At 40.4% G+C, this 19686-nt stretch overlaps 1 protein-coding gene across 14 annotated transcripts in view; it reads left to right on the top strand.

Annotated features, from left to right (window-relative positions):
• RBMS1 (RNA binding motif single stranded interacting protein 1) overlaps positions 1-19686 on the top strand; it is a 205043-nt gene that overhangs the window by 118587 nt on the left and 66770 nt on the right. For 2 of the 14 annotated variants that reach the window (XM_043525852.1, XM_043525850.1), the window contains exon 2: positions 15537-15685. The exons of the other annotated variants lie outside the window; for them this stretch is intronic. In XM_043525852.1, the coding sequence (XP_043381787.1) occupies positions 15537-15685 (149 nt within the window). The remainder of the gene's footprint in view (positions 1-15536; positions 15686-19686) is intronic. 14 annotated transcript variants of the gene reach the window in all.

Here is a 19686-nt window from a genome sequence, read left to right as displayed (position 1 = left end):
TGCTACATCATTAATTCAGGATGGGGGTACAGAGAATAATGCAGCAGACCTTCTTCCTCCTCACTGGTGCTCCATAATCCCAGGAAGAGCATGTAAATTTAGCAGCAATAGTTAAATTTCTTGTATTCCAGTGCAGCCTAAATCACCAGACCAGACCAGTTTAGGTATGTTCAATTCCAAGCCTGCTTGATGACAGGTTTCAGAGTAGCCGCCGTGTTAGTCTGTATCCGTAAAAAGAAAAGGAGTACTTGTGGCACCTTGCTTGGTAGCACGGCCTCACTTATATCAAACTGTTCACAAACTAGTTTAATATATTTTTAAACAATTCTTGCTCTGGATAGCTTCACTTAGGACTTCCTCCTTATCATGTTATTGTTGTAGTGGATATTATGTAGATGTTTAATTGGATTACAACTAGGAAAGCAGCTGGTTTAAGGTAATAAAATTAGTGAATATAATTGCCACTGCAGACCATTGTTCTGTTCCAGGATGGTCAGAACATTGAAACACAATCTTGTAATGGTTGGCCTTGTTTTATATGTACATGGGAAATCATAAATCTTGTAGAGTTTTTATTTTAAGCATTTGTTTCAGCGAAAAGGTAGCTGCACAGCTTTAAAAATTCAGCCTTGTGGCAGAGAGGTAACTAAAACTGATTTCCTGGAAGGAGCCTGTTCATATTGAAATGATAAAATCAGATGTGGTAGACAGCTTTGTTTTCACAATCTAAGATTTTTGTTGATTAGTTTAATATTTTTTTGTTTTGGTCAAGAGCATCCAGAAATGTGCAAAATGAAATATTAATATCATTTTATAACTGAAACTAGTCATGTGACCAGCCATTTGATGTGCTGATGCCTCACTGTTCTTTGTGGCTATGTGATTATGACCTCTGATTTGGTTGTCATTTGTCTGCTCTGTTCATTTACCTTCAGTATTGATTAGGGTGACCCAGATGGTCCCGATTTTATAGGGACAGTCCTGATTTTTGGGTCTTTTTCTTCTATAGGCTTCTATTACCCCCAACCTCCTGTCCCGATTTTTCACACTTGCTGTCTGGTCACCCTAGTATTAATATGATGTGAATTAGAGTTTTAAAATTTACTGTAGCAGGGAGCTGCTGCCACTCCAGTCAGGGAAGATCAGCACAGACCCCCTTTTTTACACAGTGGAATTCATTAAGAGATAGACGTGGTTGGGATATAGTAAACAGCTTTACCAGTTTTGTTTTGTTTTTAACTCATTCAGAAAGGTGTTCTCTCTGATCACAATCTTTAAAGAAACTTGTACAGCTCATTCAGATTTTTAATGGTTATATAGTTCAAAGAAATGGGGGAATTAAAAGCTAAATTCACAAAAGTATTCTCTCTTAGTATCTTCCTGTCCAGGAGTTCTCCTCTATTCTTTTTTCTCCACTTAGTTAGTCACTCCTTTCCTTTAGGTCTAGAGACTATAATGATTGAGCTCCTTGAGTCTATCTATTTAGCTTAACAAAAAGAAGCTTAAGGGGTGACTTGATTAGTCTGAACATCTACATGGGAAACAAATATTTAATAAAGGGATTTTCAGTCTAGCCGAGAAAGGTGTTACACCATTCAGTGGCTGGAAGTTGAAGCTTAATGAATCCAGACTGGAAATAAGGTGTACGTTTTTAACATCAATTTACCAAGGGTGGTGGTGGATTCTCCATCACTGACAACTTTTAAGTCCAGATTGGATTTTTTTCTAAAAGATACTCTTTAGGAATTATTTTGGGGAAGTTCTGTGGCCTGTGTCATACAGGAGGTCAGGCTAGATGACCACAGCAGTCCCTTCTGGTCTTGGAATATATGAATCTTGGTGTGTCTGTATCTCATAGTTGCAGTGAAACTTTACATCAATTTTACATTATAATTAAACGGAATAGTGAAATATGTTGGGGGGGGGAAGGAGGTTTTAAAGTAATTCTTAAGAGATTTATATTTATTTATTATTTTTTGCAAACATCTCTGGACAAGAAATGAGCAACAATCCTGTTTATAGAAGAGTTTTATTCTACTTTTTATTTGGGGAAAAAATAGAATTCCACAGTACTTGACTATGATGCTCAAGTTATATGCTGTATGATACCAGCAGCTACTCTGTGTTCCTTCTTCAAGGACTGCTGTTGTTGGCCTTATTTAACACACTCTGCAACACATAACTCTCTTAATTGTGCCTTCTCCACTTGCCCTGACTCTTCACCCATCTGTTTTCTAAAACTAGTATTTAATTTAAAACGTATTCTGCCTGTTGGTGGTTGCCACTGATTCTCAACTGAGTTGAGTTGAAAAAAGAAGGGACCTCATTTCTATAGCAGCCCTTGTTGTCATTTTCAATAGAGAGGCCCAACACTGATGGGAGACAGATACTGAAATATCTTTAACCCTGACAGGTTGTCTTTTCAGGTCAGCATAGAGGCATTTGGGAATAATATATTTGGATGATATATCATGGGAATTGTGCTTGGCATAAGTTGTTAATGTTGTCTTAGGTGGCAATTTCCGTGACTTGTGGTGATTTGCTAGCACACTTGAGCAAATTTAACTGTAAGCAAACAAAGCTGCTTGTGTGGGTTGTAATGAGTGGCTGTACTGACATTGCACAGACGGAAGAATACACTGTCCCCTCTCCTAAGTGTTTACATGTTAACTGGACAGAAAGTAAAGTTGAAAGATGTTTATAGTGCATGATCAAATAAAGGCCCACTCTCAAAGTAATTTTGATGGGTGCATGGGTCTTTTTGTTCTAGATTCATATCTTCTAGTGGATTGAAAGGCTGTGTGTAATTTTTAGGGGGAGCTTGAAGGAAGACCTGGAAGGGAAGAGAGAGTTGTCATTTCACACCTGATCGTCTGAGGTGCTGTGCACTTCCTGAGAGGCTTTTGTGTTTAAAGCAAAAGCAAGTAAAATCTTAACTTAATAGTAGCGACCATTTTAAACTCCATCTTCACTGTGATGATTAAATTAATTCTAGATGTAAGAATAAGTCAAATCATAATTTTGACAGCCTGAGTCAGAATTTCCTTTGATGGGAACAGCACATTGGCAACCCTGGGTCCAGTTGTTCCCACCCTTCAGCAAGATCCATACATGGATGAGTCAGTCAGCATGCACAGCTTGTTCTTTGCTCACAGAAGTGGGAGTCAGCCACCTCCTCAGCACTCCACCCCATGCTACATCCCATGGAAAGTCGTCTGTGGGATCAGAGTTCTGATGCAGGGTGAGGCATGGGCTATGGGAGAGGAATTCACTCCTTATGTTTCAAAGGCAGCTGCTGGTGAAGGAAGCACTGACTACAGTGGTCTGCAGCCACTCAGCTGAGGGTCTCAAGTAGGAGAGAGGTGATATGGCATCATGTTGCCTGTAAATGCTGTGGGATCCACAGGCTTTCATTCTGTGGAGGGGCAATCCTCCTCCCCTGCAGAAGAGCTTAGGGAAAAATCTGCTAGGGGCAGCTCATGGTATATTCTTCCCCAGGGACCCTTCTTGGAGGCTTTTCCGTGGCAGGATGTGGTCTGGCCTCATGTGAGATATGGGAACATGATCCTTAATAAGTAGCATCAATGTAGGCTACTATAAATGTTAACAAGTATTAAAACAATTAGTTTAGCTGGCTCTGGACAGTGGATTCCAGAAACTGTCACTTCTCCATAAGCTATCCAGCATGATCCGGAGAGTCAGACATGTTCAGTTTCAGCTACAGACACTCTTCAAAAGTGCTTCACAGTTTGGACTCCGAGTTGGATTCTCCCCACATGAACTTTCAGAGTGCTGTGCTGACAACAATAGGGGCAGTTTTCTGTAAAGAAAAGGAGGTCACATATATGAGAACAAGATTTTAAAATCAAATACAGCTTAGGCTCCAATGCAGTTTCGCTTAACTCTTTGAAACAATAGTTGTCTTGTTAACCATATTGTAAAAGGCTCATTCTACTGAAGTCTGAACTATGTAATGTTAAAATTATCCAGCCCTGTGAAAGAGAAAAGTGAACAGTTTTTTCTCTTCTCATATTCTAAGACCAACTATTTGTATTGGTAACATTTTATTAGGGGGATTTTAATGCAGCATTGCTAGTGTTCAGCACTGTTGGTAGGTTTGATAAAATAACCCTATGCCCAAATCATAAGCAAAATGAAAAATAACCATTATAATGTTTCTTTGCATTTAAAAAGAACAGCAAATGTAAATAAACAAGCAAATTCAGACCCTGTCAGCTCTGACGGTCCTTTGTTACTGAGGAAGTGGAGAGAAAACTGTAAATTATCTTCAAAGAATGGTATAAAATGTTAACCCAGGGCTTGAAATCTTTCCCACAGTCCCTACCATTCTATCATGTAATGACATTCCAAACAGTGCTTCTTGCATTGGTGTAATTTAAACAACTCTTGAGGCAAATCAAACCTATAGAATTTTTTCCCCCTCTGGAATGTAGAGAACACCCTGCCATTTATAATATTAATGCTTGCAAACAGATATATAGTACAGAGAAAAAAATTAACTGGAATGCCAAATGTTACAGTACAGGAAATATGAAAGAGAATCATCTGTGGTGATGATAAAATGAAACAGCTGATTTTGGACACTGTTCTTGTAACCTTTACTCACACAAACAGTTTCTTTGAAGTAACTGGAGCAATTCATGTGAGTAAGGGCTACTTGTGCAATGGTTTGCAGGATCGTAACTTTAGTAACAGAAATAAATTGCAATGTGTGTTCTGCACTTCTGTCCTATTGTTTGCATGTCCTCTCTTTCATCTAGTTTAGAATCCAACTCCATTTTCCCAAGAGAAAAAGCTTCGAAGTACACTGATTTGCTGAGATCAGATCCTCTGCAAAATATTTGTCTTGTTCTTTCATTTGGTTTTAATTTAAGCTGGTACCAAAAGTTCCCTCTTAACTTCTCATATTAGAACGACATTGCCATATATTTTAGGCCAAAAATTGTGACCTTTTTATTCTGAAGAATGTTATTTTGTATCTTATATGTGTATATAGAGACATGCTACTTTAAAATACATTGTAGTTAACTACGTTTTATTTTTTAAAAGACATTATTTAGGATTTGGATATAAAAAATATTTCATATCATCGTGCTTTCTTTTTTCCTCCCTCTCCCCCTTAATTTTCTTTTTCCCATCCTTTGAACTGGCATCTTAGCTTGTTTCACTCCATGTTAACAAATGGGTGTTTGTAAAAAAATAATATGCCCACAAGAGAACAGCAGCCTTAATTTTTGCTTGTTATATTTGCAGTATGATCCCCAGGGCCTAATCCTGAAAAGCACTAATCACCTCCTGCAAGAGCCTACCATTCTCATTGGCTGTAATGGGAGCGAGAACATTCCCCAGTTTGCTATCAAACTAATGTTGGGTCTGTGTTGCCAAAGGCTTAGCATTTAAGCAGTGTAAAAGCACACTGCCAGATGCACTGCATGCTCGCTGTCTTCCACTAAGGCAAAAATCTTCTCCATAGCATTCAGCCTGAATAATTTGGCTGGGTGCTTGGAAACTGCCTGAGGTAAAGTGAGAGAGCACTCCTCCTCTCAAGGTCAGAGTGGTAGCAGAGTTTCTGCATGTCATTTCTGTACTATAAGCATGCTTTCCCCTCCAGCATAACAGGGGAGGAACCATGTAGTACCTGATCCTCCTGCCCCACATCACGTCTCTCGGTATGACACTGTATAGAGCTCCTTTTTGGATCAATGGCTTGGGAATCGGGAGTTTAACCCATGTGTGATGTTTTCAGTTACTTACTACCCTATACTTCTCACCCGTGCCTGCATAGTAGAACCATGCTAGTTCTGCTGCAAAATAGACTTCTGCACCTATAAAATAGATGCCAGGTTTCCTCTCTCTCTGAGGTTTATGCACCTTTGTATTCTTGCAGAAAGCATATCAGAATTAAAGTATTTTAAACGTATATTGATGTCAGGCTGCTGGGCCTGATTCTGCTGTTTCTTACATTGATATTAATCGTGAATAACTCGTTGAGTCATGCCACTTGACTGTACAGTGCTATGCCAATATAAAAATGACACGAAGAGACTCAAGATCAGTTTTCTGCTTCTTCCCAGATGAGTTGCATATTATTTTGTTCCATGGGGAATTTAAGGATTATTTCCATCAATTTATTTAATGGCTTATGCAGTCAAACTTCACTAATTCCCCTTAAAATCAGGGACAGCCACTGCACATTACAGAATTTTGAAGATGAGCAAGTATGTGAGCAAACAGGATGATACAATCAAGGATGTGGCATCACAAAATGCTCTCTGTCAGATTATTTTGAAAAGTGTAATTGTCACAGGGTGACTAGCCCTTTTAAGGGGAGACGGGCCCAGCCCCACCTCTGGCTTATCAGATGAGGCTATGGAGTTAGGAAGTCAGGTGATAGCCTGAAGAGCACCTAATCCTTATAAAGGCCAACAAGAGGTCAGTTGAACTGGAGAATGGCAGGAGACCCTGGGGTAGGAGAAAAAACCCAGCCCATAGGTCCCAGGAGGCTTAGGGAGTGAGAACTTAAGGGTGTAGAAAGACTCCCGTGGGAGTTGTTGGGTCAGGGCTCTGGCTGAGAGAGGCGAGGGGGGAAGGGCCTTAGGCAATTATAGCCCATGTTGGGCAAAGAAAATGCTTTATTTTGGTACTTTGCCTAAGTTCATCTTTTAACTAATAAATTGTGTCCTGAGGCAAGGCCCTGAAATACACTGGTGTGGTATGGATCCATGCTGGGCTGGAGAACTAGCCCACTGGTGTACAGTAATTTAGTGCAGAGCGTACGTTCTGGTTCACTTAAACAGCACAGCTCCACAGAAATCATTGTAGAGAATCCAGATACTTGTTTAAATCTCTGCTGCAACGGCAGGGGAGTACTTTGCATTTTGTCCTATTTACTTCAGATCATTTCTCCAGTTTGTTCAGATCATTTTGAATTTTAATCCTATACTCCAAAGCACTTGCAACCCTTCCCAGCTTGGTATTGTCCTCCAACTTTATAAGTGTACTCTCTATGCTATTATCTAAATCATTGATGAAGATGTTGAACAGAATCGGACCCAGAACTGATCCCTGCGGGACCCGACTCAGTATGCCCTTCCATCTTGACTGTGAACCACTGATAACTACTTTCTGAGAACGGTTTCCCAACCAGTTATGCACCCACCCTATGTAGCTCCATCTAGGTTTACAGACCTAAAAGTGGCAATTCTTCAACAAAAAAAACTTCAAAAACAGACTCCAACAAGAGACTGCTGAATTGGAATTAATTTGCAAACTGGGTACAATCAATTTAGGCTTGAATAAAGACTGGGAGTGGATGGGTCATTACACAAAGTAAAACTATTTCCCCATGTTTATTCCTCTCCACCTCATCCCCCCACCCCTGCTGTTCCTCAGACGTTCTTGTCAACTGCTGGAAATGGCCCACCATGATTATCGCTACAAAGGTTCTCCCCCCCCCCCCCCCCACTCTTCTGCTGGTAATAGCTCACCTCGTTACAGTGTGTATGGTAACACCCATTGTTTCATGTGTTCTGTGTATATAAATCTCCCCACTGTATTTTCCACTGAATGCATCCGATGAAGTAAGCTGTAGCTCATGAAAGCTTATGCTCAAATATATTTGTTAGTCTCTAAGGTGCCACAAGTCCTCCTTTTCTTTTTGCGGCTACAGACTAACACGATTGCTACTCTGAAACCTGTCATCTAGGTTGTATTTCCCTAGATTGTTTGTTTTATGAGAAGGTCATGCGAGCCAGTATCAAAAGCCTTACTAAAGTCAAGATATACCACCTCTGCCTCTTCCTCCCCCTCCCCCCCCCCCCCCCCCCCCCCGGCTTGTTGCCCTGTCAAAGAAAACTATCAGGTTGCTTAAACATGATTTGTTCTTGACAAATCCACGCTGACTGTTACTTAGCACTTTTAGGTTGTGATTGATTGCCTGATTAGTTGCTCCATTATCTTTCCAGCTACTGAAGTTAAGCTGACTGTGGTTTGTAATTCCCCAGGTTGTCTTTATTCCCTTTTTTATAGATTGGCACTATATTTGCCCTTTTCCAGTCCTCTGGAATCTCACCCACCTTCCATGACTTCTCAAAGTTAATCACCAATAACTCAGTTATCTCCTGAGTCAGCTCCTTGAGTATTCTAGGATGTATTTAATAGGCCTTAGTAACTTAAAAACATCTAACTTGTCTAAGTAATTTTTAACTTGTTCTTTCTCTATTTTAGCTTCTGATCCTACCTCATTTTCACTGGCATTCATTGTTAGATGTCTAATTGCTACTAAACTTTTTGAGTTATTGTGGTCTGAGTCATTTGATCTGCAGGGTTCATTCCCTGGCCTTCCCACACAGCATTTCCTCTCTTTGTAGTGATCCTTTGGGTGTGCAGGAAGAACTGCAGGCTGACCTAGACACAGCCTAAGCAGTAGTTTTCTGACACTGGATGCAGACATTACAGGGTTGTTGAAGAATTAGTTCCTCCTCACATGTCCACATAGTTTCTCTGGATTCTCTCCTTTTTTTTTTTTTTTTTTTTTTTTTTTAAAAAAAAAGATTGCTTTATCTGTTACGTTTCCCCACTTCTAAATAGCTTTCATCCAAGCACGTTCAAAGTTTTCCAGTTAGACTTACTTTAGTATCTGACTTAGAAGAGGGCATTGTCAGATAACCACTTCAGTAGCAAAGATTCATACACTGTAATTCATCGTCACGTTCACCTTTTGGTTTCTTTCAGATAGTCATTTAGCATCCTAAAGGGGGAAGGTTCACGCTGCTGATCCTTTCACAAGCAATGGAGTGGTCATCTGAGAATAAAATTAGGTTGAGAATGTAGTAGTTCCGAAAGACTTCAGTCATGATTGACTGACTAAGGTTACTTGACTAATGGGACTAGAGCTGCATAATGGTGATTTGGATTGAAACAGTATATAGCTAGGTTACAGAAAACAAATTTCCAGATAAGTAACTGCCATTTCTTCTTGCTGCAGAACTCTAGAAAGCAAGCTCTGCCTCCTGCTTGTTTTAATCAATATTCACAGATTTGTCTTTCTTCAGCAGTGTAAAACTAAGGAAGTGGTACTGAAAATGACCCTGATGCATCAACAACCAAGGTTGCATTTTAGATTTTGTGCTAGAACTAGTGATTGCTTTTGTGTATTTAAAATTGGGCAGTAGATGGATTGCATTTTTTTCTAAAAGCATAACATTCCTCTGCCCCAGTCTCTCAGTACTTAAGACTATTGCAGACATCTTTGCAACAGAGCCACCCAATTATGATCAATAATATGTGAGCTGATGTTTCCGCTCAATAACATAAAGGCACTTAAATGCCCTGCTGCAGTATTTTGACCCTTGGAGTGAACTACTTGAGAGCAAACCTTTTCCCTATTGAAACTGAGATATTTCCTATTCAGCACAGCTGTGATTTGAGACTAGGGAAGCAGTTCCAAGTCAGAATCAAATCTATGTGCCAGCTTATTAAGGTGACAAGAAATGGTGCCTGTGGAGGTTCAAGCAGTGATTTAGAATAACTTGTCCTTTTAATGCAGTTTCAATAAGATTGACATTAAGTTATTAGATGTTAAAGAAAATAATGCTAATGGATACAACAGAAATCCCATAATGTTAGTTTGAAGTTAATTCACAGATACATTAATCAGGAGTTAAGTACCATCATACTACAGCTAGTTTAATGTACAGCATTTATTGTTATGCGTGTTTTACTAATAGATTTATGGCATTAATCTAGTTATATACTACAGTTCACATAAAGTTGAAAGGGATCAAAGATTATTTGAACAAGTAAGGCTTCCCCCCGCCCGCCGAACAGAGCTGAAGTCACTTAGCTCCTCATGAGAGGTTGATTTAAGAACAAATGAGTACCTTTGCTTAAAAATGGTTTGAACACCATGCACCAGATCTGAGGGTATATCTTCACTACCCGCCGGATCAGCAGGCAGTGATCGATCTATTGGGGATCGATTTATCGCGTCTTGTCTAGACGCGATAAATCGATCCCCGAATCGACGCCTGTACTCCACCTCGGCAGGAGGAGTAAGCGGAGTCGACAAGGGAGCTGCTGCGGTCAACTTGCCGCAGTGAGGACAGCCAGGTAAGTCGAACTAAGATACTTGAACTAAGTTGCGTATCTTAGTTCAAACACCCCCTCTCTCCCCCCCACCCCCAGTGTAACCCAGGCCTAAGTCCCATTAAGTCTGCTTTGTGTCATCTTAGTCACACAAACTGACAGTAGGTCTTTCTTTGACTTGTGTGGCATGCTTTCTCTGTCTGTCTCTCTAGGTTTTTATAAGGACTGCCATCACTGTGGTGTCTGAGCATCTTTCATAAGAAGTAAACACAAAAATCTCTCTTCCAGCCCTGCTGGCAGGAACAAACTTTAAAGTTATTGTTTGGAGTTTTCAAAATACGTAAATGAAATAAAGTGTGACTGCTGATGTGGTTGAAAGCATCTTTGAATTGTATAGTGTTGACTGTACCCCTTTTCCTTACAGCCTCTGATGTAGAGAGCCCTGGGTGAGGAAAACAGGGTGTGGCTGGATTGCCAATGCATTCTAGTAATCTCTGCCTGCTATCAATGGCCCCAGAGGCTGTAAATTGGTCCTTTGGACTGACTCAATCATTCTTGTAAATCAACAATTTGGGGGTTTACTGCATCAAGGTGGGGATGAGGGTGGAGAATAATTTCAGAGGCCTTCCACTGACAACGTACCATAACCAGGCTCCAGATATACAAATCTAGGAATCGTCAACTCACGCTTTCCAACTGATCTTGACTGGTTAGAGCATGAAGGGAGAGGAGAGGGTTGCATACTGTGGTGCATGTTCTTTAACTGCATTCTGTGTCTGTTCACAGTTATTTCTGGTGAGCTTTTAGTCTGGGCTTTACGAAATGGACCTTTTCCCTTGAACTCCATTTCCCAACTAGCTTTCAGATCATTTTGTTGCCAGGATTTATGACTGCGTATACAAATGTTTCCCTGTCTTCAGATTAGGGCAGCATGCATTTGTAAATCCACATGTGCAAGCCTACATAGTTATCATATGCTTGGCTTGTACACATATATTAGCATTCCGCCTTGTTTAATTTCTCAGCTTCCACATTCCTTAAATAGATTTGGGATCATGTGTGGACGGGAAACCAAGAGCTGAAAGACGTTGTCAGACTGTAGTAAAAATGCTCCAGGGTTGAGGTGCTTAAACCTGAGGAAGACTTCTTCATTTTGCCTCCAAATGAGTTGCGTTTTTCTATTGTTTATGTGGAACTCCATTTTCTTTCTCCCTTTTTATACGCCTGGTATGAGCCACACGAACGATGTTGTTGTTGGTTTTTTGTATTTGTTAATAAATGGCTTTCATTTTTGGTGGGGGGTATTTGAAATGCAGCTTTTATTCAGCGTTTTAATCGTAATCCACAAATACTGCCTGTGAATTCTGTAGTCTTAAAGCATGAGAACAGGGTGAGACTGTTTGCTTTAAAAAAAAAAAAAAAAAAACACTTTTGCTCTTCCATTTCTTTCTACCATGCACTGACTCCTCCTCCCCCCCCCACCACCACCACCACCACACAGACGCACGCACATTCCCCCCAAAACTGGGATTCTTTTCAGATATTTTTTTACATTGAAGTGTATTTTGTACTTAGAACACTTACTCTGCATAGCTGTATGAAACAGCAAACCCCTTCCATGTACTGACATGTCTTTAAGCTAGTTAGGACACAGGCATATGTTGTGAATATTCTGTAGCAAAATATAGATTCTCATTTATGATTTTTATTGATAATGAAATAAGGAATTTTTGTACCTTTTTTGTAAAGGTAAGCATGTAAGGATTCCGTGTCATTTTTTTAAATCATTTTCTATATCTATGCTATTAAGAGTTTTCCAAAGCGTTTCCTTTGTTAAACTAGATATTGATTACTCTGGATTGGAAGATGCTGGTTGCTTCTGTAAAAAAGAGAATAGGGACTGGTTGATGTTAACTTGATTTTTCTAATGGTGATATAATCATTACTGCTGATATGTTTTAACAATATATATTCTTACATTTTGATTAAATAGCATTTGTAGATTTAGTTTGACCATCTGTAAGTGCTGCTGAGTAGCTGTAAAATATTTTCATAAAATTGCAGAAATGACCCTCACCAAGTGATTTTGTTTTGGAAGTTTATAATCTTTTGGTTGAAGAACTACCTTATGTTAGTTGCCAACTGCATTGTGCCACACTGAAAATATAATGGTAATATGTCAGTTTCTAAATAGATCTGTCTAATAATAATCCACATACAACTGCACATTTAATCTGCTTTAAAAATAGTGTTCCCAAATAGAACACAAAGCTGCCTAATCAACATAAAATGCATATTTGCAATATTTAATAGAAGTAGCTTTTGATGTTCGTACTGACCTGAATTATTTAGCTTTGGATAATGCTTTCATGCAATAAAATAACAAGCGTACTAGTCTTCGATATCGGCCAGCATTTGTGGTTAGAGTATTTATTGGACAGTAAATGTAAATTCATGCCCCTCAAAAATATTGAATAGATTCGTAGAATAAATAGAAAAGCTCCTATCATATATAAACAAAAATATATTCTGAACTTTTTCGTAAACTGTGCTAAGCTGTCAATTTCACATAATGTAAAAAGGAAAATGGCATTACCAACTATCTTATGGTTGATAATGTAAGTTTGGAAGGATTTGATTTTTATCTGTAAATGCTGATTTCACCATATACACACAAACTGACCTTTGATGATGATTGAAATGCATAGCAAAGTAGGGAAAATGCTGCTTGATAACTTACCAGAGCTTTTTTTTGTAAGGACATTTATTGTATATATTTTTTGACATGTGATGTTGATAATGTGTTTTCATGGTTAGAAAGCTTTAACTTCTTGAATCTCAAACTCTACTGTCATTAAATAATTGCCTGACACACACACAAACACCCTCATAATTTCCTGCAACTGTGAACATCTAAATAGGTAAAAATAGAAAAAAATGTTTAAAAATAAACATCTGTATTATAAAAAATATATCAAATTCTACCTAATCTAATAACATATTTACCTCTGTTCTATTAAGATAAAAATGTTTTGATTGACACATGCATTAGTATTTGAAAAAAATTAAGTATGGCACAGTTACTGAGATTACGTATGTACTTCTGAAGTGTGAGTCAAAGATCAAATCACTTTGTGTTTCTGCTAGGTGGTTTATCCTTCTTAACCCATAAACTGTAAGGAAACCAGGCTATGAAACTGATAGACACCCTGGCAGATGGTTCAGAGCTTAGGCTAAATCACCTTAGCTTGGCAGACAATAGGTTGGGTTCCTGGAGTGGAAGGGTCTGTGAAGAATATAGAAAATTATTCTTTTCTCAGTTTACAGTTCGCTGCTTAAACTCCAACTCTCCTTATGTTCCCTCGGCACACAGACGCATTTTTTTTTTTTGGTCGGAAGTGGGAACTGGCATAAATAACGTGTGACCTCAGGACCACCCTGTCAGTAGTTTCATGTTTATGAGAAACCAAAGAATGACCAAGATCTTTGCATGCTTACTGAGTTACGTACAGTAACTCCTCGCTTAACGTTGTAGGTATGTTCCTGAAAAACACAACTTTAAGCGAAACGAAGTTGAGCAAATCCAGTTTCCCCATAAGAATTAATGTAAATAGCGGGGGTTAGGTTCCAGGGGAAAAAAATTTTGCCAGACAAGAGGCATTATATACATTTTAAACAAGCAATTTAATACAGGTATAAGATTTAAACAATTTTAAAGAAACAATTTAATACAACAATCATCATTGCTGAGTATGAAGCTTGGTTGAGGAGGTGGAGTCAGAGAGTGGAAGAGGGTGGATTGTCCAGCTGCTTCTCTTGCTGAACTTGAAAAAACACGTCTAGAGATGGTTGTTTTGCTTTCCTTTTTTTATCTTGGTTAATTTCTTTATAGCAAGTTATTAGATGACCAACTCCCCTAATCACTTTGGAGCTGCGTTCCCTGTCAGAATCGTCATCACTCAGGATTTGCAAGCCAACTTTAACCTGCCTTTTCTCCTCCTCTCCCCCTCCCCCGCACCTCTTCCCCCTTTACTCCACACACCACGTCCTCACTCCTCCCCTGCCTCCTGCCCGTGGCAGTCAGCTGGTTTGCGGCATTCAGAAGGCGGGGGGGGGGGGCAGCAAGGACGAGGCGTACAGATCCCCCCCTCCTGCCGCCCATGGCAATCAGCTGGTTCACGGTGTTCAGGAGGCGGGGGGGGGGGCGAGGACTCTGCGCACAGCCTCCCCCTCCGTCCCCTGCCTCCTGCCTGTGGCTGGTTTGCGGTGTTCAGGAGGGGGGGGGGGGGGGGGACGAGGACTCTGCGCACAGCCTCCCCCTCCGTCCCCTGCCTCCTGCCTGTGGCTGGTTCACGGTGTTCGGGAGGCGGGGGGGGGAGCGAGGACTCTGCGCACAGCCTCCCCCTCCATCCCCTGCCTCCTGCCTGTGGCTGGTTTGCGGTGTTCGGGGGGGGGAGCCTGCGGGCCTATTCCTCGCTCCTCCCCCCTGCCTCCTGAACGCTACAGACCAGCTGATTGCCACGGGCAGGAGGAGCAAGGGGAAGGCACTGATCTGCAGGGTCTGCCAGTGGGTGGGAGGCTCTGGGGCAGGGGCGGGGCGTAGGGGAGCTGATAGGGGGCCTGCCAGCTGTGGACAAAGCAGGCAACCAAACAACATTGTAGGGGAGCATTGCACAACTTTAAACGGAGCATGTTCTGTAATGGAGTAGGGACGTAAGATCGGAACAACGTTAAGCGAGAGGATGTTAAGTGGGGAGTTACTGTACATATAAAGTGACCTCTTTGGGAGACGTAAAGTTAAAGGGGGAAAGTTGCTGGAGGATGATTTTTTTTTTTCACTTTTCCAGTTTTTTTGGTCTTAATTTATATCTGTTCATACTGGTCGTATGGCAAGTCAAGCAAGCATTATGTAACTTGATTATGAGGCAACTACTGCCTGAATAGGTGCACACCAAACTAAGTTTAGTCATTCCACTGCTGTGTTAATGTTGAGCATCCTGGCTGTGTGGCTTTCTGTTTACAGTTAGATTTGGGGTGTAATTTTCAGAAGTGCTCAGTTTTGACCTACCTCTGATCCCTTTAGAAATCAGTGGGTGATTACCATTGACTTCAGTGGGAGTAGAATTGGTCCTGTGGTAAAACTCCTTTTGGAGTGGGAGCAGAGTTAGACCCATGTTGAGCACCTTTGCAAATCCTACCCTAAATGACAGGTGACTGAATAATGGGGCCATAGTTCCATGACGTGTTTCTGGTGATGCCATAGCTGAAAAGACTAGGCTATAGTCACATGTGAAATCACCAGAAACCAAAGAAAAAATTACAGACCCATCATTCAAAATTTGCTTTATTAATTAAAAAAAAAATCCAATCCATAGATTTCATTATTAGATTAAAGCCTTATACAAACCCTGCTTTTCCTGCTCCCCTAGGACTGTCCCTGCTGCCACACCCTTCCTTGGCTGCTGTTTTGCTCCCACAGATGGCTTCAGTTGATTCCTTCCACCCCGAGGGTCGTCTTTAATTGCTGCCTGAGAGGGATACTGGCAGTTTCCCCTCTATTTCTGATGGCTGTTTTGGGGTGAGGGAATGACGAGCTGTTGGCTAAATCATTTCATTATTGCATGGATGAGTGTGGTGTCATGTCAATACATTGAAGCACTGGGTTTTTTCCATAGATAGTTTAATGTTAAAAACAAAGTTCTGATGCGATTTGTATTGCTGCGTTTGATTATTTAACTTGACAGTGGAAGCATTTCTGCAGTAGAACCATTGGAGCTACCTCTCTGAAGTTACAACAGAACACAAAGCCACAATCTGTCTTAGTGATGAGAGTAATCAATTTTAAATGTTGGTTTAAAATGTCTAGAGATGTGACAAGAGTAATTTTTCTAATGCACTAATCTAAATTTCCACTTGATTTACCAAAAACTAGCACACTAAATTCTGATTAAAGGTTATTCAAAGATCCATTTTTCTCTCGCAAAAATTGTTATTGGAAGCTAACAGATTGTATTGATTCCTACTCCTCCAGTCAGATTGTGAGGAATGGACAAAAGTTATCCACTTTTCCATAACGTGAGAGGAAGCAAACATTTCCTGATTCGAAATGCACTTCTTCCCCCCACACCTCCAGTCTCCCTCTGCTAAATCAGAATAGAACAGCTCTTGCGGGAGGGAGCAGGAGTCAATCATTCTTCATTAGAATTTCCAGAACTTGGACACTTCTTGTTTGTTAGAGGCAGACTTATTAGTGTAGAAAGAGCTAGAGCACTATATAACAAAATACCTAACAAAATACCTGGAGCAAAGTGGAGCATATTATATAACTAAATACCTATTCTTCAAGTACATAGTGACTTTTTTATCTATTGTATTCAATATTGACCAAAAATTGGAAAGCTGTTTCCCAGTTTTCTGTTGATAAGTATATAATTTTATCCTGCAGTATATCTGCTCTTCTACACATTACACCTCAAAAAAGTAACTTCAGTGAGTAGATCCAAAGAGATTACTAAAGCACAAGGGTTAATAGAGTAGCTGTTTCTGCTTTTCATAGACTCATAGAAATGTAGGGCTGGAAGGGACCTCAAGTGGTCATCCAATCCATCCTAGTTGCTCTGAGGCAGGACCTAGACCGTTTCTGAGGCAGAAATACCTAGACCGTTCCTGACAGGTATTTGTCTAACTTGTTCTTAAAAACCTCCAGTGACTGAGATTCCTTTTTGCTCCTCCTACAGCAATTCTTAAAATATGATATACACAACCAAACCTTCCAATTATTGGTTTTGAACCTGAAGAGCAGCTCACCTGTTTGTACCAAATTATTATTGTTAATTGCTATACATCAATCATAATATCTAGTTCTTACAATAACTGTCAATGAAAATATAAATATGTACAATCTAAATGTTGAATTAAAAGGGGGAGGTTGCAAAGAAGGAATATTCTTGGCATTCCAGGGAATATACACGCTCAAGGATTGGAATTCATAATAATAATAATAATTGTAGAAATTGCACTCTAACCAAACTTTGTATTTAAGATCCTTCTACAGCATGAAAAAGTAGACTTTCTACAAACAGACAAAATATCATCTCCATCATTTTGTAGGCCTAGTCAAAACATATATATGAATCAACAAAAATATTCTCATAAATTCCTTGATTACTTGGTATCACAAATAAACGTAATCCACCTGACTAGATGGTATTTATTCCCTATAAACACTTCAAGTGAGACTTTCAAAAGCACTGAAATGAGTTAGTTAAGAACAGTGAGACTTAAATTAAATGAATTCTGAATTTTTGAAAATCCCATCCTTCATTCTGAAGTGGTGGAGATTCAAAGGGACAAATACAAAGAGAAATGCTCTAGTTTAAACAAGAATTAATTGAGGTAAATCCTAAGGCCAGTATTATAAGGAGGTCAGACTAAATGATCACAGTAGTCCCTTCTTGCTTTACAATCTATGAATCAATCTCTTGTCAAAACCACTTGGACCTTTGGCAGAGCCACCATCAAAGTAGTGCTCCAAGTAGTTAATTTATCTTAAATGAACAGTGGTTACCATATTTGCTTACAGTGAAGTACATCATTCTGTGCCTGGAACAGAGCAAATCTGGCAATGTTGAGTAATATTTTAATTGTATTTCTGTAATTGATATGAATGTGTTAACTGAATTAAAAAAAGTAGCACATCTCTTGCCAAACCTGCAGCACATCTCAAAGTGGAAACTCAAACAGGTATTAAAGAAGATCTCAGGGACTCCTTCGTTCTCTATGGTGTCATCAAAAAAGTGAAGAATTTAATATGAACATTTCCAGTTCTTCATGCAGTGAGAGGATACATCTACAGAACATTGCTGCTAGATCTCTTTTATTGATTAACCTATCCAGGGGTGAAAGTAACTTAAAGGACTTACTGGTATGCCAGAGTCCTAAGCAGGGGGCATGGCCTCAACTGGAAGAGGTGGGGCCTTTAAATACCCGGGGCCTTTAAATCAAAATTTAAAGGCTCCAGCTGTAGTAGCGTCGGCCGGGAGCCCCGGGCCCTTTAAATCACCGTTAGAGCCCTGCCGCCGCTACCCCAGGGTTCCGGCAGCTGGGCTCAGAGGGCGATTCAAAGGGCCCAGGGCTCCAGCCTCTGTAGGGAGCCCCAGGCCCTTTAAATCACCAGCTTGGGGAAGCTAGTCCAGTCTGGCACGGTGTACCAGACCGGACCGGCTTATTTTCACCTCTGAACCTATCCCACTTATCCCTAATCATCTTTGCGTTCTGGTGAGCAAGTCTTTATTAGTTTCATGATGGCCAAGAAGCAACTGACTTGTCATTCTAAAGCAGTGGCTCTCAAACTTTTTTACTGGTGACCCCTTTCACTTAGCAAGTCTCTGAGTGCGACCTCCCTTATAAATTAAAAACACTCTTTTATATATTTAACACCATTATAAATACTGGAGGCAACGCGGGGTTTGGGGTGGCGGTTGACCACTCGCGACCCCCTGAGGGGCCCGACCCTCAGTTTAGGAACCGCTGTTCTAAAGAGATTTGTTTTTCAGGGCATTGCTTGCCTCTCAGTAACAAAAGGCAACATACAATAACAAGTTGTACCCAATGATATCTCCTCCCAATCCTTCCTTGACTGCTGGAAGGACAGAAGGAAGGAAAACATAGAGATGGTAAATGTCTGGCTGTATCCTGCAGTCATGGTCCCCAAACCCACTACTATGCCAAATGGAAATGACTCTTTATCAGAATTTTTATAAGATGATGCTTATGCATCGTTACATAGCGGGGATGGAGCAGGTTACAAAGATCGGCATCTGACACAAACCAAAGGTTTTACAGATAGAGAAATAAGTGACTGGAAATATATAATTTAATATAATAAAGACTAAGGAAGAAGAAGGTTTCCGAAAACAGCACAGTATTTGGAAAATTCTGCTTGTCTATACTTGGGAATGGGCAAAAATATAGGGTGAGTTTTTCTGTGTGTGCCCAGCTTCCCTAGGAAGCAACGGAGAGGAGCCTCTGTCTGGGAGCCAGATACCCTCCCTGATTTTTCTCCTCAGCCTCAGCTCAAGTCCTGCTCTAAACTGTACCAGCTGGCTATTGCATCCAAGGGGCCATATGCCACCTGAGATTCTGGGAGTTACTTGCTCTTCAGCTAAACTCCCTACATGCCCTTCTTCATCACCAATACGCTCCTGCCTTGGGAATTCCCTGCACTGGGGATGTGAGCAGGGAAGATGCAGGAACCAGCTCTGCTGACTCTTGCTTGCTGGAAACTCCCTCATGCTGCTGTTATCCCCAGTAGTGTGCTTATAGGCAGTCTCCATTCTCTTTGTACCTCCTGAGCAGTGCAAAGAGAGCAGAGCAGGGATGAGAATCTCCCTTAGTTTTCCCTTAGTTTTACTTGAATGTAGCTGGTCTGTCTGGCATTTCATCTCCGAGTGTGATAAGGTTTGTGATATAGAACTTGCTTACTATATTTCATGTGAAATATTTTAAGCCAAGTTGCTCCAAAATAGGGGGGGGGTGTGTGTGTGTAAGTATTTTGTCTCCTTGAAACTTCAAAGTACT

The sequence above is a fragment of the Chelonia mydas genome, chromosome 11, assembly GCF_015237465.2.
Source record: "Chelonia mydas isolate rCheMyd1 chromosome 11, rCheMyd1.pri.v2, whole genome shotgun sequence".
NCBI classification, from domain to species: Eukaryota; Metazoa; Chordata; order Testudines; family Cheloniidae; genus Chelonia; species Chelonia mydas.
The sequence above is the reverse complement of the archived record's forward strand: the minus strand, read 5'-3'. Positions and strand labels throughout refer to the sequence as shown.